This window comes from Carlito syrichta, unplaced genomic scaffold (genome assembly GCF_000164805.1).
Source record: "Carlito syrichta isolate Samal-C Ts95f unplaced genomic scaffold, Tarsius_syrichta-2.0.1 Scaffold304364, whole genome shotgun sequence".
NCBI classification, from domain to species: domain Eukaryota; kingdom Metazoa; phylum Chordata; class Mammalia; order Primates; family Tarsiidae; genus Carlito; species Carlito syrichta.
This window is the reverse complement of record NW_007248460.1, coordinates 220,895-244,638: the sequence shown is the minus strand read 5'-3', so window position 1 is coordinate 244,638 and position 23,744 is coordinate 220,895. Positions and strand designations below refer to the sequence as shown.

General features: G+C 42.6%; 1 protein-coding gene across 3 annotated transcripts in view; it reads left to right on the top strand.

Moving 5' to 3' along the window:
• Positions 1–23,744, top strand: part of MTM1 (myotubularin 1) — a 103,163-nt gene that overhangs the window by 23,483 nt on the left and 55,936 nt on the right. Inside the window, exons 2-5 of one of the 3 annotated variants that reach the window (XM_008059790.2) lie at positions 484–556; positions 3,517–3,589; positions 5,106–5,200; positions 19,614–19,724. In XM_008059790.2, coding sequence (XP_008057981.1) covers positions 494–556; positions 3,517–3,589; positions 5,106–5,200; positions 19,614–19,724 — 342 coding nt within the window. In that variant the 5' untranslated portion in view covers positions 484–493. Of the gene's footprint in view, positions 1–483; positions 557–3,516; positions 3,590–5,105; positions 5,201–19,613; positions 19,725–23,744 lie in introns of those variants that run through there. The other 2 variants (XM_008059792.2, XM_008059793.2) reach the window with 2 other exon arrangements.

The window sequence follows — 23,744 nt, the reverse complement described above, 5'->3', positions numbered from 1 at the left end:
GGGAGCCTGAGGTGGGAGGATTGTCTGAGTCCAGGAGGCCAAGGCAGCATTGAGCCATGATCGTGCCACTTTACTCCATTCTGTGCAACAAGTGAGACCCCCGACTCAAAAAAAAAAACAAAAAACAAAAAAACAGAGACAGAATCTCAATCTGTTGTCCAGGTTGTCTCAACCTCCTGAGCTCAAACGAGCCTTCTACTTTAGCCTCCCAAGTGACTGAAACTACAGAGAAGTACCACGCTCAGCCTTCAGCTCCCCTTTGCAGTTCCCCTGAGTACCCTGCCCCTTTATTGGAGTTGTTTCACATGCTGCCTGTGCTCTGGTTAGTTGCTTGCATGTCTCATTCCCACCGGGGCCCGGTATGCAAATAGGGCTTGTCAAGTAGCACTGTTTGCTCTGTTGCAGCATTTAAATCTCAGATGTCACATATGTTTGAAGTTGCATACAAATTCCATTGATATTGAATGTTGTCTTTCTTGGTAGAGTTTCCAGCATGGCTTCTGCATCAACTTCTAAATATAATTCACACTCCTTGGAGAATGAGTCTATTAAGAGGGTAAGTTGAGTTTTCAGATTTATTTGTCTCTTTCTCTGCATTTCTTTCTTTTCGTATTTGAATATTAGGCAATCATTTGGGGTTTAGGAATTGTATTATTCGTTCACATAGTATAAATACATTAATACCTTTGGTTTATTCATGATCCCTCCTTGTTCCAGAAAAGATTTTAGATAGAATGCCTTTTATTTGTTAAATTAGTTTTGCATTGTTTATTTTTGTTGTTGTTTTATTTTTTGAGACAGGGTCTTGTTCTGTTGCCAAGGCTGGAATGCAGTGGCACGATCATAGCTCTCTGCAACCTTGAACTCCTGGCCTCAAGCAATCCTCCTGCCTCAGTCTCCTGAGTAGCTGGGACTACAGGCTTGCGCCTGGGTAATTCTTTTTTTTTAAAGAATTTCATTTTGTTGCCCAGGCTGGTATCAAACTCCTGGCTTCAAGCAATTCTCTCGCTTTGGCCTCCCAAAGTGCTGGGTGCCACATCTGGCCAAGGTTTGCATTTGTAAATCCTTTCATATAACTTCATTTTTTAAAATCTCTCATGAATTACTGCCAGATGTTGTTTCTGGTAGCAGGCAATTCTCTGCCCCCAGAAGCTTTCTGAGGGAGGTATTGGAAGGCCAAGGCCCGCTAGGCAGGCTGCTACGTCTTTCTAAATATTGACATTATTTTCTAATTATGATGATGATAAAATACTTGTGTAACCAAAACAAATACAGTTCAACAGAAAATGGTTCAAAGTATCCAGGGGAAAACTGTGTAATTAGAGGGAGATTTTGGAATATATATTAGAAAGGAAGGGATGAATTTAAAATAAGCTTTAATCATGGCCCTTTAAGGCTTTAAGATTATCAGAAAGGTTCATTTTCCTCCCACCAGCAGTGTGAAGGGATGCCCGAACAGCAGAAGTGAGCAGAAGGCTAGCTTTCCATTTGTGTTCTTTGATTACTAACGAGGTGAACTTTTTTTTTAAAAAGTGGTTTCTTATCCATTTACATTTCTTTTGTGAATCATGTCCTCTGCCTATTTGCCTTTTGGGGTTTTTGAGGGGGATTTTAAAAATAAATTTCTAAGTGTTCTTTATATAGTATGATGATTAACTCTATAATGTACATTACAAGTTTTGTTCCTGGTTTGTTGTTAGCCTTTAAATTATATCAATGGTATTTTGATTTGAAATACAGAGGTTTAAAGTTTTTATGTATTCACATGTATCAATCCTCTAGATGTTCTGCTCTGGGAGTCTACAAGGACCTTCCTCATCCTCAAGATGATATAAGTTTTTATTGTATTTTCTTTTAGTATTTTTATGGTACAATAATCAGTTCTAAACACAAGAGTAACTTCAAGAATGTGGTTATTATAAGTCCTTGTGCAATGCAACTCTGATATAAACTATATTTCACATTAATCCCATATTGCCCTATCTTAAACATTCACTTTTCTTGTTTGGTGATTGGATTATGTTTTCTCCTAACTCAGAACTATGGTATTTGGAAGGTATAATGAATATTACATGTGCTCGTTATACTTGTTTTTAGTTAGCGAGAAGCAGTGTTAAAGGATGATGACTTATTTTCAACCTTACCATTGATATAAGATATGTGGTTTTGCTTCTCATTGAGGAAGCCATTCTTGGCTGGAAACAATTTGTCTTGCCCTCCTAGTTAAATGTTTAGTTTGCAAGCATTTGAAATTTTTAAAAATTGGGAGGCCGAGGTGGGAAGATTGCTTGAGTACAGGAGTTTGGGAAAATCTTATAAATTGGCTAGGAATTTTAATTGTGTCTGAATAAAAAAAATTACAAATTCAGCAAAACACTCCTCTTTGCTTATGTTGCACCTAAATAAACAACTCACATTTCTCTGGTTTTGTAATAATTTTGTTGCCATTTGCATAGCCCCTGATAATTCACAAAAGTGTCCTCACTTATTACGCACAAAACCACTCCGAGGCAGGCATGACTCACTTCATACGTGAGGTGACCTCTGTGTGATTCTGGAAAACAACTAGAAAAAAAAGTAATGAGAAATATTGCGATATTACTGAGAACTCCTTTGGCCCAAGCAGATGTTAGTGATGTGCTTCAGACGCCATAGAACTAGCAAATGGAGCACATCATTGGTTTCCATCCACAAGGGCGGCTGAATCACTCGGGGGGAAAAAAAATGAATGTGTATGGCAGATGAGACTCTGGGCACTCACCTGTGGGTTTTGCTTTGCCTGCCTGGCAGAGCTGCTGAAGTAATCAGGAAAGGCACACGCCCAGTACCACCTCTACAACCAAGAGACCTGGAGAGGTGGAAAAGCACTGCGAAGCATTTGTCTGAGTGACTCCTGAGACCCTTGCCGGCTCACACGTTCTCTGACAGGCCACCCTTTCCTCTTATCTAGGATACAGATCTTATAAAGGCGAGGAAGCCAAAAGTGGGGAAAGATCTTAGCAAGATGAGAAACCCAGCATGTCATTACAGTTCTTTTCTGGCATTGTAGTGGGATCTGGCTAATTATTGTCCTGTTACTCAGTGAAGGCCCCATAGTACTGAAGTTTTCATTCCTACTCTTCACAAAAGATGACTAAATCTTGAATATGAAGAAAGCAAGCTGCCACAATATACATGTATCTATCGAATACACTTAAAATGTACTTTTCACTACTTTCCTGAAAGCTGTGAACTTTAAAGCACTTAGAAGTGTTGTTTAAAAATTCATGTTATTGAAAAGCATGCTAACATTAAATACAGAATAGAACACATCTAATGACTGATGATAGATTGCATTTTTTAATTTGAATTTTCTGTGCTAATTTTCTCAAGTTCTAAATCTCTCTCAATGATTTTTCTTTAAAAAGTATATTTCTAAAATAAAAAAGTGCATTTCTAGTGACTCGCGTTCCAGGTTGCTCAAAACCCTGTGCAAATATGCTATTGTTATTTCTGATGCCTCTGTTTTGTTTCTAGACATCTCGAGATGGAATCAATCGGGATCTCAGTGAGGCTGTTCCTCGACTTCCAGGAGAAACGCTGATCACTGGTAAGGACCCTCTGACGTTAGGACTGGCATAACTGGATGAGAAGTCCGGCAGGATCAGGTGGCTTCAATCCCGCTTACTCTTTAGAAGCAGAGTTAGAAGCAAATGTGGATTATCTCTTGAAAGTCTCATTGGAGCTATAAACTCTCATGGTTTAAGGTTTTAAGAACAAAATGATATTAAGGTTTCCACTCTATGATGTATGCTTAAAAATAATAAACCCGAAGGCTTGACAGCTTAAATATTCTCCTTTTTGAAATTAGGAGACTGTATTGGTTAAAATATCTCTCCTTTGCCAGAAAATGGAAGTTAATAATATTGAGGTAACGTTTTGATATGTTATTTTTTCATGATAAATTTCTATTAAAGGGAACATGTCTACTTTGGAAGGGCTAGATCATTCAGGCTGATGCATATAGAGGCATCTGACAGCTTCTGAGACAAGCACTAATGTTGTGGGCATTCAAATTTTATATCAGTGTCAACACCCTCTTCTCCAATTTTAGTGTATTTGGAGATGATACAGTTATCATTGTTTCAGGTAACCTTTTGACTTATTGACCAAGATCTGGCTTGCTTAGTTTAAAAGGCTAAAATATGGTGCTGGTTAGATGAGCTCAGACAAAGCACCTTTGTGAGTTAGCCATGCCCCGTGAGAAGCTAAAGTCCATGTACACAGACATGCACACTTTCTAGTCATGAAATGGAAAACAGTGGAATGTGCTCATCTCAATTTCTGGACAAGACCAAAGAAGATATTTTAATGGTCTTCATATATGAAGTTTTGGCACTGGGTATCAGTGGCTGGGCCTTGGTCGAGATAGTAACTGGGTGTTTTTTTATTTAGCACTTGAAAAGAAAGGGATTTTAGAATCATTAAAAATAGTTAAAAGCCTTGAACGCGTTCAAGGACATCCTTGAAAGATAAGAGAAAGACATATCTCTATAATAATTAATCAGCTCATCTAATTTAGTTTCTCCTTATGTTTATTCTGTGAAAGATGTACTGTTCTTTTGGTCATCTGTTTTACATCACGCCATTGTTTGCAATCAACCTAGCTAAACTCCTCTGGACTATTAAAAGATAAAGCAAAGGCTATAGGAAGATGTCTACTGCTGACATTTATTTTGTAAAAAGATTCTGATGTTAAGAGATTGGCAATCTAGTGGTTAGTCTGAGACTAGCTTACAGGAATTGTCTTCCTCTGGCTGGAGTACCCTCGTTCACTTGTGCTCTCCAGCTGTTGTCACCTTGCCCCAGGTAGTGACAGCATTGCAGGCAAGCTCAGGAGAGTACTGCTAGGGCCTGGAGGTGATGTGGCCCCTCTGGTTTCCCCATTGACCTGACGCAACCTAGCACGGTAATGTAGAAACGTTGCCAGTGCTTGCTTTCAGTCTTCTCAGTAATTTTTCATTGTAGTTATTCTTAGCCAAATAGTTTATATTAACTTAGTGCCATTTGTTGTGTATCTTGGTATATATTTCCATTATTTTAGGGTACTTTTTTTATCTTAATAGACAAAGAAGTTATTTACATATGTCCTTTCAATGGCCCCATTAAGGGAAGAGTTTACATCACAAATTATCGTCTTTATTTAAGAAGTTTGGAAACGGTAAGTAGAATATAAGACCATAAAGATGCCCCTAACTGTTAAAGATAATGCTAAACTGTTTCTCTTCTCCTTTGCAAGATTGACTGTGGATCAGATTAACATGGGGGATATATTTGCTTCTCAACTCTTAATTTTTTGCTTATGCAAAAATTCACTTAACACTAACACCTCTATGTGTAGGGACTAGAGTAAATTTTTAAAATAAGGAGTTTTATCTCTCATAATGATGGGAGAGGGTTAGTAATTGTAACCATTTGCTAGTTTGGAGAAGTGAGTTAGGTGTAGAACAGTAGTTCTTTATCAGAAGCACAGATGAGAACCACTTGTGGAGCTTAACAAACAATGCAGTATGTATAAAAATTAAATTAAAAAATAGATGTCCTAGGTATATGGCCTCAGAATGTCCCGGCATGGTTATATTTTCTAAAATATCACGAATGGTACTGCAGTTAATTACTGGTTAAGGCCTGCCACTCTAGAACGTTCCAGGTATTCAGTTACAAAGCACTAGGTAACAGTGTAGAACTAGGATGACTATGGTATAGCTTACTGCCATTGTATCTTTTCAATCCACGGCCATGAAGTGTTTGTGACAGCATTTCAAGGAATGTTCCATTGATGGAACAATGACATGGAGAAGAGATGCCCAAAAGGGGAAGAGAGAGTGACTACCCACAGTGACTGTCACAGAAGGACTTCCGGTACATGCGGTGGGCTGTCATTGCCCAGGTCAGCCTGAAAGGGCAGGCATATTTTGATGGGATGCATAAAAGGGCACTTGGTCCATCAGATGCATGAAGCAGCTCATACACAGGAGACCTTGAGACCTGGGGAAAGGTGGCTTTTGTTTTATTGCTTTTACCCCACCTTTTGTTAAAGACAGTACTAATCTAGATTAGTTTGTATCTTTTGACCTTTGTCTTTTATGTTGTTTATTATTATGTCTGAATTGGAAACAGTGCTGTTTCTTCCCCCTCGTTGCCTTAGTGTGGAAGCCCACTTTTATATCTGCCTCAACTCATGGTATCTCCTGGAGCACAGTGCTTATAGGGACGGCGCGTGGATCAGGCCACGGGGCATTTTATTTATGTGAATCTACTCAGACTTTTCAAGTAAGACTGGAGATGAATGAATGTTCTAGTGTTTCAGAATAGGAAAGAAGATTCTGGAAATTAACAACAGTGAGCTGGATATCAACTCTTGGCAACAATTGGCAGAGAGTCTACAAATAATCATTTTAAGCAGTTGGTTTTTTGAAGTATCTAGAAAAGAAAGAAACCATTGAGAATGTTATTGACACATTGTCTTGATAGAATCAAGGCCACATGACAGACTCTGGTAAGGAGGCATGGGCTGAATGGTGGTGGCACATTTTGGTGGAGTTATACAGTGTGTAGTAAAGGCGCAATCCCATCGTTTCTAATGTAGTGCGCCTACATTTCTACTGTATCAATTAGTGCTGGAGCACTAATGTAGTAAAAAGCACCACATGCTGTGGAGACACACAGGGCCACATTAGGAACACATAGAAGGCATGCATCTCCGGCGTGTGAGAAACTCCAAACTAGTCAACAGGCTGAGTGACAGAATGATCTTAATTGGCTAGGGTATTGGAGCAAAACTAATAATGTAAAATGTAGCGTAGATAACATTGACTTTGTAAAAATCAGTTGCATCAGTAAAGGATGGAGGAGGTCTGTCTTAACAGGGATCCAAGCTTATTTAAACCAGTAATTGGATATGGCTGATTGAAAAGCTAATATGCCTGGAGGCTGAATTAACAGAAGCATAATGTAATGGCCAGACTAAATGAGATGGTAGCCCCATCTGAAGTGTCATGTTCAAAGCCAGGTGCCACATTTTAAGAGGGACGTTGACAAACAAGAGACAGTTCGGACAAAACCAGGCTGGTGAAGGTGTGGCAATATGCACAGTGAGCAATGATCTTATCTAAAGAAAAAAAGACTAAGGGAAGGCATGGGAGAGCCATCTTTGAGTATTTGAAGTGCCTTATGTGGAGCAAGGATTAGATGTATTCTGCACAGCTCCCAAGGGGCAAATTAGGCTAGATTGAAAGATTTTATGCTAATATATGTGGAATTGCCAGAAGTTACAATGAAAACAAACGTTATGTTCCCTTTTGTCTTTGAGACTCATGGCTTGCTAACTAGCCACGTGTGCCTAGTTCCATTTTATGCTGTCATTGATGATGAACTGGAGACATTACTCAAATTGTGATGATATGACAGGATTGTATATATTGGGTAATCTTACCTGCGTAAAACAAACAAAAATTATCTGTAGCAAGGAGGCTGGAAGAAAACACATAGAAAGTTTCAGTACTTTGGCTATCTGGAGAGTGGAATTATGCATGCTTTGTTTTCTTCCTTTCACTTGTCAATATTTTTTAAAATTCCTGGAATGAGCATGTATTACTTTTATCACTGGGAGAACACTTAGCGAGCTTAATTTCTTTTTCTTTCCCTATGGACCCTAGAGGGTGGGGATTCGTGCCAAGTGGGTGAATAAAATGCCCATCTGACACTGACTACTAACTTATTTCTTCTACTGAGTTTTACATAAACATTTTAAGCAGTTGGCCACAATATTTAGTCCAAGTATAAAAGCAAGCAGCTAACAGCAGAAACCATCACATAAAGAATGCCATTTAAATGGTTGTATGGCAGCCTAAAAACATAGTCATCATAGTGTCTCTTCACTTAAAGTCCTTAACAAGAACATTGATTGTGGCTTCTGCTGCAAAATGTGAAAACTTGTAGCCTATTTGACAAAGTGCTGTCATCTCACTGGTACTTTGAAGTGGACATCTGTTTGCTTCAGGTCTGTAAACACCACGGTGGGAGTGATGAGAGTCAGCCCTCACGTTTCAGAAGGTGCCAGGGCAGACTCCCTGCCTCCCGTTGCTGTAAAGGAGTGGGGACTGTGTCCTTTGATTGCCACCGTGGCCTGCTTCTACCTGGCCCCCACAGTGTCCCCACACCTTGCCTTCTGATTGCCCTTTCAGCAAGGCTGACTAGCTAGCTTCTCAGTTCTGAGACTGCCATTACTCCCTGTTGCCCTCTCCTTTGTATGGCATGAAACACCTTCGGGCTTCTTGGGCCATGGCTCACACCGCTTCTCCCTACACATGCCATCCTCGCACTGCACAGAGCTCCTTCCCCTTCCCATCAGGCACATGCCGTTCTCACCGAACCTGGATGCCCTGTCTCTGCCCCTTTCCGAAGCCGCTCCTTATCCTTCAGAACCCACCTCAAAAGTCATGCCTTTCTGGAGCCTTCTCCAGCTCCCTGTAGAGGAATCACTCCCTCTTTGTGTCCCCTCCACCTTATTTTCATGCCTCTGTGTCAACACATTGTTGGGAAACCTTCCCCACCACCTTAGCTGAATTTTCATTTTTTCACTGGAGCACTTGTCACTCTTTCTATTTTATATAGTTCTTTGCTTCATCTTTTTGTTGTCTCTCTGAGGGCGGGGACACTGTGTGTCTTTCCACTGGTGATCTCTGAGGTCTCAGGATGGGGCCAGGCACATTGAAGGTGCTCAGTCAGTATGTGTTGAATGAGTGAATTCTGGCATCTTTATTTGCTGCTGTGTCCGTGGCCTTAACAAACACCAAGTCCTTTAGGTCCTTCATGCCTAGTTATTGCAGTGTCTGATAGACAATAGGCTCTCAGTTCAAGTGTATTTGTTGAGTGAACTCAGGAAAGAACAGGCTCCTAAGTTAGCGCCGCTCAGAGGGCAAAGGCCTAGTCCCTGTGGTTGGACCACAGCATGAATCCTGCCACACTGTGCCATCTTGAATACTAGCATTGCTTCTAGAGTTAGGAAATCCCATAGCCACCTTTTGGCCTTGAGGGTGCTAAGGAATTTGGCTTTGGATTAATAGTGTGACTACTATTAAGTGTACTGTAGGCAGGCTATACCCTATAATCTTGTAGTCTACCATGAGGAAGACTGCATCCAGATTCCCTTCCTAGAGCACTTTGGGCTTAGGTGCTATAGTGGATGGGGAAGACAACTTAACCCCATTCATTCAGGCATCCACGTCTTCGTTCCAGAGTACTCACTGAGCACCATGGTGAGTCAAACACCACGCGAGGTAAATAATACTATACCCTGAGGCCTGCACTGCCTTGAGACACATAAAGATGAATAGCTGTGGTGTACTAGTATGAAGTCTGTGGTGGTATGCGTAGCACTGTGGGTTACAAGGCAGAAGACGATAATTGCAGTGTGTTATCAGGTAGAGAGTTTCCATATCCATGTGGTGCTTTTCCATGTCCACATGTAATGATATGGAAGCGCACCACATGCTGTGGAGGTGGGCAAGTGATCTATTGGAGCTGGGACACCCGGGGTCCAGGCAGGAGTGGAGAAAGGAGGAGACGAAGCTGGAAGAAGAGTCAGCATCCTCAAGAGTCCTGTAAGTCACAGTGAAGCAGCATCAGGTCCCATGGAAAACACATCAGGTGTGTGTTTCAGGAAGAGAACTCTGGCTCTGGCGAGTATGCTGGATTGGGGAGGGGAACTGGAGGCAGGAAAACCAACGAGGAAGTTATTTTTGTTTTCCAGGTAAGCAGTAAGGGCCTGATACAGTGGTAGTGGAGGTAGAGAAGAGGGGACAGCCAGGAGAGATCCGGGAGAATTTGGTGGCTGTTTGGGGGTAGGAGTTGAAAAGTTGAGTCAAGAAAAGACTCCCATGAGTTTTCACCTGTGTGATTGGAGCTGTTCTCATTCATATAGTCATTGTAGGAGAAGGCATGTGTTGTAGATAAGCCCAATGGAGAAATAAAGGTGAAGGTGTGGACTTGTACCTGGACAACTACTAGGTGGACATGGCTCCAAAGCAGCTGGAAACGTGACTCAGAAACTTCTGGAGTTAGTAGCATATCAGTAGTACTGAAAACCCCAGACATTCATGGGATGACCCAGGAAAAGCGTGTAACACCAAAAGATGCGGGCTAAGGCGAGAGCCCTGGGGGACATGGACATTTTTCCATGGTGGGGAGAGAAAGAAGAGCCGGTGGCGAAACCAAGAGCAGCAGTCAGAGTAGTAGGCCTCCTGAGGAAAGGCCGTGGTGGAAGCCGGCAGGAGAGAACAACCTCAAGAAGGAAGGGAGCGGCCTGTGGTGCAGAACGCTGCGAGGTTCAGGACAGTAGAGAACACGCCCGGGAGAGAACAGGTTCCATGGAGTTGTGAGTCCAGTTGGTCTTCCTCCCACTCTTCCTTCCACCTCGTCATTGCTGTGAAGGTTCAGCAGCCTCCAGGCCTCTGGAAGCCTCTCTCCATTCAGTCTTCTCCCTGTGGCTTTGTCTGCTCCCTTGACTTCAGTCACTTCTCCACAGGTAAAATGTGTCGCCACAACACACCTTCGAGCTTACCGAGCCCTTCCCCACACTTTTGTCCGAGCTTGCCGCCAGCTAGCAGGTGGGCAGAGCAGATACTCCCGTGGCCCAGTCCCTGTCATGCTCCCCGCTAATGCAGCTCTTTCTTTGGAGCTGTTTCTCATTCCTCACTGCCTGCCGGAGGTCCCTTGACTTTTCTCGTGTTTTTCCCAGACTCGTGGCCAAGCTGAAATTCTTCACCTCCTCCTCCCTCCCCCAGTTCCTTCTTTTGGTGTTCTTGTTTCTCTTAGTGGTGCCACTGTTCTTCCTGTCACCGTGGAGTCACCTGTCCGCCTGTCCTCTGCATCACCTGTATCCCATTTTTTTCTAGTCCTGCTATCCCACCCTCATCCCTGGCCTTATCCCCAGCATCTACCCCCAGGCCTTGGCAGCCTCCTTCAAGTAGGCCTCCCTGCCTTCAGCCACTCCCCCCTCCATTCTGTCTGCGCCCTGAGACACACTTGCCATCTTCTCATTCCCCTACCCAGAAACCCCCAGTGGCTCCTTTCCTTCTGCCCTGCACATTTCCTAGCCAGGAGTTCTGAATCCTCGCCAAGTTGCTCCCATCTCAGCTTCCCACATGGCTCTTCCCACCTCTCCCCTGGGCATACACCCCAGGCTTCCCTGAGCTGCATGCTATTCCTGAACAAGGCCTGCGCTTTCTCACCTGTGGACTTCCCCTCTGGCCATTTTCTCCCAGAACACACATGCAACCCCGCCCCATCACTACCATTTATCCCCACTCCCTTTAAAAAACATTTTGAAATATTTACTGTTATAAAGAATAGCATAAAAATCTGTAGCCCACCGCCCAGCTGAAGAAGTCCCATTCCGTCCACCCCTTCACGCCAGAGGTAATCGCCATCAGAAGCTGGTATTTCTCACAAAGATCCCTTTTGAAAATAGAATGGAATAAAGGAGACACGTAGGAAGCTACGGAATGGGGGTGTTCCAGACTTCCAGTTGAGCAGATCATAACCCTTGGTCCGTATAATTTGACTCTAGGTTCAGGACTGCTGGCGAGATGAAAAACATGTTGGGGATACAGTTTTCATTTTCTGACAAGTCATAAAGAACACATTCTTCCTGGGTTAAATTCAATGAGAATTTTGTTATTTGCCTTTTCTTTAAAAAATAATAACAGTGATTCTATTATTCAAGTAGTGTATAATCCAAAGATTCTTGAATCTTGTTCAATTTGATGGTTCTTCTGTTGACCCTCCATAAAGAGCATACAACTTGAACTTTCACTTGGTAAAGGTATTTCTGTGAAGGACTGGGATAATGTGGTCTCCTTTGCTTTTCTGGTGGGCTACCAGTACAGAGGGAGATTTGGAAAATCAAGGTGGTTGGACAGTCTGCATGTCTGTCAGACTGTTTCTCAAACATTTGATTCTGAAATGAGTTTGGGACGGTGCTAGGTGCCATGCCTTCTAAGAGCTGGGCATCTAACAAGCTCAGCAACACTTAGGTTCCCTCATCTCTGTTGTTGGCTGCCATTGGAGCTGTAAGCTTTGGATACCACCAGAAAGGAAGGCAAAGTGGACCTCCCATTGTGAGCATTTGAAAGCCAGACCTATATTCTCTCCAGAGGGAAAGCCAGCCCACTTCATTACAAGCAAAAAGGATTCCTGTAGTATCTTTCTTTGCAAAAAGAAAAAAGAAAGAAAATACACTGGAGACTTTTTAAGATTGTCCTTTTTAGGTCCTCTGTCTAGTGGATTTGGCATGGTTTTTTCATTTTAAAGTAGGTGAAATAATGCTCAGTATACTATAATAATAAAATAGCTTTGTGTGTCCATAAATGAGAGCATCACTGGGAATGTAGGATCCATCCTCTAGACATTCTTTTAAATTTCCAGCCTGAAATCATCTTCTTGTATTCTTGCAGCAAAATGAATGCCTTGTTCAGGTTAAAAAAAAAAAAAAAATCCTGCAAATACCCTTGGTTCCTTTGCCCCTTGTTAACATGCTAATCCCCAAACTTGAGGGTCTATGGGCTACTGAGCCTTGATGTTGAAAGTAACGTAATGAAGTGAATTAATTCGTTCCACAGCAAATTCAGGCTTTCAGAATTCAGAAAGGGACTCATGGCTGCTTTGGCAACTCTTTTCCTCCCAGATTGACTTCTTGTTACGTCCTCCACCACTGCAGCAACAAGCTGCCCCTGCTCTCCAGCTGGCCTTGTCTTTTGTTCTGTTGAAAAGTTAAGTCATCCGCTGTGAGCTGCTGTAAGTTCCCTCTTGCCACCTAAGGATGTCTGCTGTCACCTTGTCCACCTTGTCCCCCTTCCCTCCCATCTGAAAGGAAGGAACTAGACCTCTTGTCCACAGTGAATCCCTCATCTTAAACCTTTCCCCTTTCTCTTGCATCTTCTCTGGAGTCGCAGTGCTTGTCAGTGGTTCTGTGTCTTGGTTTTGGTTTTTGCCATTTTTGGCTCTCCTTCCCTGCCACTGTGTGAGCCAACTCGAGTCTCTTTATTTTAAAACACCTTGGCTGGGCGTGGTGGCTCATGCCTATAATCCCAGCACTTTGGGAGGCCGAGGTGAGAGGGTTGCCTGAGCCCACGGGTTCGAGATCAACCTGGGCAACTTGGCAAGACCTCATCTCTACAATAAATCAAAAAATTAGCCGGGCATGGTGGCAGCTACTTGGAAGGCTGAGGCGGAAGGATTGCCTGAGTCCAGCAGGTCGAGGCTGCAGTGGCTGTGAGAATGCCACTGCACTCCAGCCTGGGCGACAGAGTGAAACACCAACTGAAAAAAAAAAAAAACAAAAAACCACCTTCCTTCTTGCACTCCTGCTGCCCCAATACTGTCATCCTCTTTCTTCCCCTTCTTTGCCAGACTTCAACAATTCGCTTGCACAAGCCACTTTCACTTCCAGACTACCGACTCCTTATTCTCTTGTGGGCTTCTGCTCCCTGTTGAAACTGCTCTTCCACTGCTCGATTCCAGTTTCCTTGGCCAAGTCCTTGACCTTGTACTTTCTCTGCAGTGATTGATACCGTTGATGGCTCCCTCCTTCTTTTTCCTTGTCCCCACATATTCTTGGCTCTTCTCTCCCTTCTGCCTTCTGCCATCTGTGTAGTTCATTCATTTCATTCTTTCTTACCTTAGGAGGTAACTACATTGATGTTTTTCCCAGAGCTCTGTCCTCACTCTCTCTTCTCTCTCTCTCTCTCTCTCTCTCTCTCTCTCTCTCTCTCTCTCTCTCTCTCTCTATCTCTCTCTCTGTGTGTCTCTCCCTCTCTCTCTCTCTCTCCCTCTCTCTCTCTCTATTTTGAGTCAGAGTCTCACTATCACCCAGCCTGGAGTATAGTGGCAAGTGGCATGCTCACGGCCACCGCTGCCTTGACCTGCTGAGCTCAGGCAATCCTTCCCCTCAGCCTTCCAAGTAGCTGGAACTACAAATGTGCGTTACCACACCCCGGCTTATTTTTTTTGATTTTTTTGTAGAGACAAGGTATCACCAAGTTGCCTGGGTGGGCCTCAAACCCCTGAGCTTAGAAAATCCTCTTGCCACAGCCTCCCAAAGTGCTGGGATTACAGACTTGAGCCACCATGCTCAACTTTCTCCCCCCCCCCCCTTTTTTTTAGACACAGGACTCACTCTGTTGCCCAAGCTGGAGTGCAGTGGTGTGATCACGGCTCATCACAGCCTCCAGCTCCTGGGCTCGGACGATCCTTCCATCTCAGCCTCCCGAGTAACTGAGACTACAGGTGCACCCACCACACCCAGCTAATTTATTTCCTTCCTCGCTTGTCAGTTGCCTTCCAGTTTTCTAGCTCCAGCCCCAGTCTTTCATTCTGTATTCATGGAATAGTTGAGTCTTCTGTTTGCCAAGTGTTGTGCCAGGTGATAGGACATAGTGGTGAGCACAGCAGACCCAGTTCCTTCCTCACAGAGCATATAGTTCTAAAACTCTGATGAGATTGACAAGCACTCTTTAAGTAGCTGCACCAATGTATGGCAGCAGACAGTGATCAGCGTCTCATGGGAGAAGCACAGGAATGCCATCATTTGAGAAGCCTCGGAAATTGTCCTGAGAAAATCCTGCTTGACCTGTAGTCTGAAGAATGCATATGAGCTACTGAGAGGCGAGGCCAGGGCAGAGGAGGCCAGAAGAAGCTGAGAGAACAGCATATCAGAGGCCCTGAGGCCAAGGGCAGCATGAAAAGATGACAGTGTGACTGGGTGTGGGGGTGGTGGCCAGATGATCTAGGCCTTGCCAACCCTTGGTTCAGGATTTGGGTTCGTATTTTTATTATGAATTTCTTGGTCACTTTCTTTTTTAATGGACCAACATTGTGTATGTCATGTACAACACGTTGTTGTGAAATCTGTGTACATCACGGAATGGGCCATTCAAGCTAATTAGCAGATGCATCGCTTCACACAGTTGTCATTTTGGTGGTGAGAACACTTAAAGTCTACTCTCAGCAATTTTCAAGAATGCGATACATCGTTATTAACTATAGTCACTATGTTGTACAATAGATCTTTTGAAATTATTTCTTCTACTAACTGCAATTTTGTATCCTTTGACTAACATACCCCTGCACCCTCAAAACCTCCCTCAGGACTGGAGTTCCTCAATGAGAAGCAGCTTTTCAAGTGTTGTCAGCAGAGGAATGATGTCATCAGATGTGCTCTTCTGAAGCTCACCCTGGCTGCCCTGTGGACGACTGGAAGGCAGATTGGGGGAGGAGGGTAGCGATAGTGGATGCAGAGACCATGGTGGCTATGGCAGTGGTCCAGAGAGGCGGCTGGTAGAGGTGGAAAGGTTGACAGATTTGAGACCTGATTGTACAGGTAGACATGGGAGACTGGTGTCAGGACAGTGGGGAGGGGCAGGTTAAGGGTGACTCCTAGGTTTCTAGCTTTTGTAACTAGCCACTGAGACAGGTAGCCATGGAGAAGGATTTCATTTGGAGAGAGAACATTCCTGCATTTAGTTCTAGACATTTTGAGTTTGAGGTGCCCCTGAGATCTCTTCCAGTTCTGTATTTCCAGCTGCCTCCTGGATATTGGTACTTGGTTCATTTGTCATAATCTCAAACCCAGAGTATCTAAAATTAGGGTTGACACCCCCTCCTGTGTTCACATCTTTTGCTAGTACCGCCATGGTCTATCCCAGAGATGTGGGCCTAACGCAGACACATCGTTGGCTTCCCCCAGTAGCTAACCTCTTGCTTCCTCCCTCGGTCCTACTCCATGTCAGGTCCTCATAGCCTCTTGCTCACACTTGAGCAGTGGCTGCCATGGTTTCAAGGAGTGGCTGTTGCCCTCTTCTTGCTAGTCCAGAGTGCTCAGTGCTGCTGGATGAATCCCCGTAAAGCACCATCTGCCCATGGCATTCCTCTCCTGTGGATCTCAGTCACCCTCATCCTCACTCTCAGGCACGCCCCAGGGAATTCCACCTCCCTGTCTCAAACCTGGCCCACAATACAATCCCCAATGCTTTCCCACACATGCAGCTGATGTGACTCTTACCTGTTTCTGGAACACCAAGCTCTTGTTCATCCTCTAAGGATGATATTTAATGTAGTGGTCACCATACAACCTTCATGTGATCCCATCGATAAGATACTGGCTTGCCCTCCTCTGACCTCACATTCCTCTTGGTCTGGACTTTTCTTATGGCTCTTGGCACCTGCAGCCTGGCATTGTGGCTAATTGGGTACATGTGTCCTATCTTATCTCCCAAATAGAGCTAGGCCCTGAATTCCATGATGGCAACTCTGCATCTTATCTTCATAAACCCTAATGCCCAGTACAGTTTCTGTTACTTAGTATATGTTCGAGAGAGAGGGAAAGCACACATTGTTTTTGCTAGTTTGTCATATTTGCTTCCAAATTATTTTAATTAGAGGTACAATGGCACAGAATTTTGAGTTTGAATGAACCTTTGAGAATCCTTAAATATTTAATGATATTTTGATGATGGTGACTCAGGTTTCTGGAGAGTTCAACTAGTTTTCTTATTCCTGGATCTTCCTGGCCTACTGAGTTATCTGATCTTGAACATGTCATTCAGGGAGAAAGTAGCATTAGACTGTGAGGGCCTTTGGTCAGGAGCTGGCTGGTTCTCCTCAGCATCTCGTTTTCTGTTTTGTATAAAGCCAGAGCTATCCAAGTTATAGAATATCCTTTATACAGGGGCAGAGCAAGGCCTTATCTCACTTTTAATTCTTCTGCCTTTTAAAAAATTGTCTGTTTTCCATGTTGATATTAGAGTATCATGGTCTAGTCTGTGTCTTTTAGGTTTAAGTTTGACATAGGAATACAGTTCACAGACACTCAAATCTCAACAAGGTATAATCTAAACATAACAACTGACTACTTGTTAGTATGTTTTTAATAACTAGACTTTATTAAGAAGTAAATACATTATAATATGCAGCTAGTATACATACACTGTTACCGAGTAGTATTTTTCTTTTTGGGCATTTAGGTTTCAGTGATGCAGTGAGGTATCTTACTCCATACAACACCTAAAAAATTCTTCCTTATGGGGGCAGACAGAAAGCTCTGATGCTTGCTGGAGCATACTGATCTGCTATACTTACAGAGCACAATTGCATCTTCCAAATACTGAGATATTCTTTGGTGTAATAATAATACAACTTGCACTGTTTTCTAGCTACCCTGACAGGCACCATGCCAGGTACTTGAAATCCATTATCTCTAATCATCCCTACTTTACAGGTAAATGTGGCCAAGAGCTAGTAACTTGCCAAAGTTATCCAGCTAATAAATGTCAGAGCTCAGACTGTACCACTTTTGTCCACCTTAAGAGCTGTGCTCTTTCTTCTACATTATAACTAAACTCCTACACTTTTTTGCTTTTTTTCTTTTGAAATAATTATGAATTCATGGAACTTGCAAAAATAGTAGTGAAAGACTTTGTGTGCCTATTACCCAGCTCTTTACAATATCTATGTTGCTTTATCCAAACCAGGAAGTTGATTGGCACAAACAAGTTAACTAGACTCTGGCTGTATTAGAATTACACTAGTTTTTTCACGCACTCACTTTTTGTCTGTTTTTCTGTACAATTCTGGGACTTTTGATTTCAGGTGACCACCATGGACAATCAAGATACAGAACTGTTTCATCATCCCAAAAGAACTCACCTGTGCCATCCTTTATAAGTCACGCCCTCCCCTCAGCCCCTGCAACCACTTCTCTGTGCTCCCTCTCTGCAGTTATGTCATTTCAAAAATGTTATATAGAAGGAATCATACAGCATATGACCTTTGAAAAGTGGTGTTCTTCACTCTGCATGTTGCCCTTAAGGTTCTTCCAGGCTGCATGTATTCATAATTCATTCATTTCTGTTGCTGAGTAGTAGCCTATGGTATGGATGCTCACACTTTTTTATTATATGATTTTAGAGACAAGATCTTAAACTTGTGGTCTCAAGAGATTCTCCTGCCTAAGCCTTCCAAAGTGCTGGGATTACAGGCATGTGCCCCCACGCCTGACCAACTTACACTTTTTGAATTTCTAGATAACTCATGAGCTATATTTATTTCTTATAAATAAATACTAGTTTCCACGTTGTATTTTAAAGAGATTTAGAAGTAAAAACTTTATTTGTATCCCCAAAAGGACATCTTTAAGGAACAAAAAAGCAAACACCTTCTAAAAAATGTTTCCTTATTGTCAGAGTCATCTCTCACAACATGAAAGGAAATTTTTGATTAAAATGTGTGGCCCTTCATGTCTTTGTCCCTATGAATATGTATTTGATATTATTGTAGTCACAGTGTATTTGGTATGCTGCTTTTTTTCCACTTAAACTTATTTTCCATGGACCATAATTATTTTAATAGCTGCATACTTGTCCCATCGAATTGACTAACTAAATTTTCTCCACCCTGTTATCTATCTCTGGCTCTGTTGAACATCTTTCTCCTGTTGAATGATAGCCATAAGTCCTTACGAGTGAAATTACTGGATCAAAGAATAGGGCTACTTTTATGGCTCTTCTAATGTGTGTTTTCAGGCTTTGACTTGAGTCTCACCCCTTCCCCATATTTACTAAACAAGTTACTGAAGCTTTTTAAAACTTTGGTCACCACATCTGGAAACAGGAATGTTTCACCTACATCCTGGAATGCTTGTGAGGATAAAATGAGATGATGCATGCAAAGCCCCTAGTGCTGTATCTGGCACAGAAGAGGTGTTCGTATGTGGCCCCGTAGCGATGACTGTGGTATCACATCCCCAACACGATTCCATCATGCCAGCAGTCCTATGGACCACTCGCACTCGGCTAGCAGCTGGTGGGGATGCATTGCCGTGCGTTTGGTCTCTTCTGCTTTAAGAAATGCACCCATGCCTGCGACAGGCACTATTTCCAGATGCTTGGTTTCTAGTGGGGGAATACAGACATGTAAATGCGCGGTAATGAGGCAGAAGGAAGCGACTGGTGTAGCAGCAGCCTGAATCAAAGCTGTGGAACTTCCGAGGAGGCAGTGATTAATTCTGCCTGATCCAGTTGGGAAGCAAGGCTTCATTAGAGGTGATACTTGCTACAGCTCGGCTCAAGCCATGGGGGAATTCTGGAAGCTGGGAAAGACAGGTCACTGTAGGCTAAGGGAGCACCTTGAGCAAAGTACACAGCCTGATGGTGGACAAAGCATTGGAAGAATGGTGAAGGGGTGCACGCGACTGGAGTGCAAGAGATTATGAAAGAGGAGCTGACAGAAACAGGCTGGAAGAGAAATTGCGGGCACCCTGGAAATGTGTCCCTAGGAGTTTAGTCTTTATTCTGTAGGCGGTGCACAATGACAAATATTTGGGGATGCATTTGACTGCATAATTGACTGTTTTAATGCTTGCTCTTTCGTGCGTGATCTAAATCATAGATTTGTTCATAAAGTGCTAAAAGGGCCAAGGTGCAAACACCCTGAAAGCATATGGCTCTTTTTATATGGTTATGATGTTTTCATTACACTGACAGCAACACTGACTTTTGTGTTTTTGTCCATTACAGGATTCCGTTCTTATACTTGATGTTCCTCTGGGTGTGATCTCAAGAATTGAAAAAATGGGAGGCGCGACAAGTAGAGGAGAAAACTCCTATGGTCTAGATATTACTTGTAAAGTAAGAGATTCAAAACTTCCTTACACAAAGAACAAGGCACATTGGTGTCGAATGATAGAAAGTTAGTGTGCATTTGAAAAACTATCAAAATCTCTTGTTCATCTAAGGCCCTAGAAATGGTTCTTCCCTTAGAATCAAGCTTTCCAAAAATACCCGGGGCAGTCGTTCCCACACGAGGGACCCACTGAATCACCAGGTATGAGGACTTGAAGAACTGGTCAGTTCCTTAGCTTGACTGAGCAGGAGGAAAACTTTACAGATAGAGTTTCTTAAACCACTTTAGTTTTTGCTCCAGTCTGCACCGGGTGCCCCTTCATGTCACATGTTCCCAGTTAGACACTTTATACCGTGAAAGGAAGGAGGAATAGAAGAAATGTTGCCCTCTGAACAAGATGTGTCCTTACCTCCAACAACCTTTGTAACTTTTGCTTAGCTAGTTTTCAGACGTACATTTTGCTATGATAGTAACTGTGAATTGAGCATCTATGTCCGTCCAAACACATGCTCAGTGCTTTGCATGCAATCTTCAGTGCAACCTTCTGAGATGGCCGTATTGTAGATGGGTAGCCTGAGGTAACTTGCTGAGATGATCTCAGAAGGCTGGTACCCAGAAGGTTGGGATGCTCTCGAGTGTCTCGGGTGACTAGGAACCACCAGTCTAGTACAGGGATTAGCAAACTTTTCTGTAAAGGTCCAGATAAACATTTTAGGCTTTACAGGCTACATCGGATTTTCTGTCACATATTCCTTTGTGTGTTTTGTTTTACAACCCTTTTAAAGTATAACAACCATTCTTAGATTGAGGACCTGTGCGCAAAAGCTGACCTGGGCTGAAGTTTGCAGACCCCTGGCCAATCCAAGTTGTATATGCTATGGATGGGGGAGGGAGGCCTTCACGAAATGAGAGTGCTTACAGAACTAAATCCAAGTCTCCTTTTTCTAGTCTCATGTACTGTGATTTCTAAAACCAACCTTCTATACTTACATTGGGATGATACATTTTTTTTCTCCAACCTAGAAAATTTCAAGACTAGTATCCTCTCTCAGAAACCAAAGGATTATGTCACTATTAGATTTTAATTGAAATACTTCCCTACTCCCCACCTCAGTTTTTTTGTTATTGTTTTAATTCAAGCTACCTTAATGCTTTATCTACTATCCCAGCTACTGTCTACACTTTGGGGCCTAGAGATATAGAGGGTTATTTTTAAGGAAGGTTTTTTTTTTTTTTTTTTGCATTTTGCATAAAAGGCTTTATGGGAGTAGAGTGTTATATTACTCAAGGGAATTGGGTTTGCTATACTGATGATTTTGAAGTTACTTTCATCCTGAGTTGTAAAAATACTATTTGCTGCCTTATCGATAGGAAAAACTTTTTTTTAAATATTAAGCCAATTCCCCCAAAGCTGATAAGACAAAGCACATTCTCACCCTTGATCATTTATTATAAAAGCAAAAGGCTTAGAAACAACTTATAAAGCATAATTCTCAAATGTCACATATGTGTATTTCTTGGAAATAGTGTGAGCCCAAAGACTATGGCCTAGGTCAGTGTTGTAGCACAGCCTGTTAACTGAGTTATCTCCCTGGAAACACCGATGTCCCAAGAGTCATACTCCGTCTTCTCAATAACAAACCTGCCGTTGATATAAAGGGAGTCTTCTGTGGTGGGACAAGGACTCACTCTTCTGTCTCTCATAGGTCAGCTTTCACCTGCAGTCAATAACCAGAATGCAACTACATTCCTCTCCTGAAACAACTAGTTACGGCACCTATAAATTGGGCTCCACCAACCATGCACATGGGAATTTCTGCTGGCCAGTAGTAACTTTCATGCGGTGGATCTAAGCCCCTAAGGATATTTTCCACCACAGGGAAGGAGGTAGCTCTGAACATGTCGATTCTCACTACCCTTGGGCCCCATACCAGCCCCACCTGACCACTTGGAGTCTTTCAAAAAAGAAAAAAACCAAGCCAAGCCACACCACCACAAAGCCTCCTCTCTTCTTCCCCTCCTCTCTCCCATGTGCTCAACTTGAAAACATGGGGTATTTTGAAGTCAACAGTGATGTGTGTTGTTTCTTTAGAAACGCCTTATGGAAATAATGTGTCAAGGCTTCAGAGTCGTTGCAATGGGGGTGTGTTTATTTTGACTCTAAGGACAGTGTGGCTGGGAGTGTCACCACATGGCCCAGGTGTTGAATAGGCTGCGGGTCTGACTGGGAGACTCTCAGGCCAGGAGAATCTTCCTAAGTGCCCTTCCCTGATGAGTCAGACTCGGAGGAGACCAGGTGGAATTACCAGTTAGTCTAGGCCCCTATTCCTGTTACAGATTTGGTGATCTGCTCCCTGTGAGTCATTTGCCTTTTCTACTTCAATTTTCATGCTGGCAAGAAACAATTCTGTCTTTAATTGTATCTTAATCAGATGACAAAAAAGTTACTTGAATCACTTGTGCTTTGGCACATTAAAAGGAACTGTTTGCATCACTGATACATCAGAATAAATATTTAGATGGTCTAATTTCTGGCCAAAGTGGTTAAATGAACAATGTTAACAGAGTTATCATCTGACTCATGGTTGTTAGGAAGAAAGTTTCTCACAGGTCCTTGAGCCCTGAGGGTCCTTGGCTATCCGAATTGTCCTTGTGGCTGGTTGTAAACCCTTTTTTAAAAACTTGAGTCAGTATCTCATTCTGTCACCCAGTGCAGTGGCATGATTCCAGCTCACCATAGCCTTGACCTCCTGGGCTCAGGTGATCCTCCTGCCTCAGCCTCTCGAGTAACTGGGCCTACAGGTGTGGGCTATCATGTCTAGCTAATTTTTTTTCTTTTTTCTTTTTTTTTTTTTTAGTAGAGACAAAGTCTTACTGTGTTGCTCAGGTTGGTCTCGAACTCCTGGGCTCAGGAAATACTCCCTCCTCAGCCTCTCAAAATGATGGGATAACAGCCATGAGCCAATGCACCTGGCCTGTAAACCCTTTTAATGTATGTCATCCCATTGAAATGATTTTCTCTTCCTTTGACTATTGTTTTGCATCATGAACCAACAACTAGTATCCCAATTTCCTTAGGGTGTGACGTGAATCAGTTGTTGGACTTTTCTTGGTGACATGCTTTCAAAGATAGCACAGAATCCTGGAGCTGGCAGGGCCCAGTAGATGCCATCTGTATACAGAGTGGTCGAGCTCAGGTCAACTATGCAATCTGAGTCTAGTTTTTCAGCTTTGTTTGTGTTTGGGGCAGCTTGTGCATGGCACAGCTTTTGCTGGTCCTTCAGACCAAAGACGTAGGAAACCTTGAGAGTACTCTTGAGAGAAGAAATGAAAAAGCTCTTTAAAAAATATGTGATATCCGGGAGGTCAAGGACTGGGTCTGTCTCGCTCCTGAAGTGGCCCCAGGGTCACAGTGTTCGCTTTTCTGAAACGAAAATTAAAAGTACAGTGCAGAGTCTAATGTTTTCAGAGCACAGCCATCACTCATTCACAGCACTATGATTGATTTGTTTTTAAGAGTCAATCATAAAAAACTCCAGTCTTGAAGATAGGATAGAATGTTATATTTTTATGTATAATACAAATTGACTTTTAGAAGCGCTTATTTTGTTTGGATTCTGTTTAAAAGAAAAGTTTTCCTGCTTATGTATTGGAAGCTACGATTACAATCTGGTTTTGACTGTTAGTTTTGAGTTCCTGAAAGCATAGTTAATATAGGGCATATTAATCTGGCTCATCTAGAACTCTATGAAAGTAAAATGGTATAGTAAAAATCTATTATATGACTGGCACAAGAGCGTAAGATGCCAGTCATTTAGGGCAAGAGCGTCTATATTTTAATGACGTGTTTGACAATGTTGAGATTATATTTGATGGCAGGTATTCTTTTGAAAAGTTGTATGAATAAAATACTGGTTATTAAAAAAAATTTTTAAACTCTGGAGCCGATTCAAGTAGATAGATACACAATAGATGATATGCAAGGCAGGGGTTTGATTTTTTTTCTTTTTTTTTTTTTTTTTTTT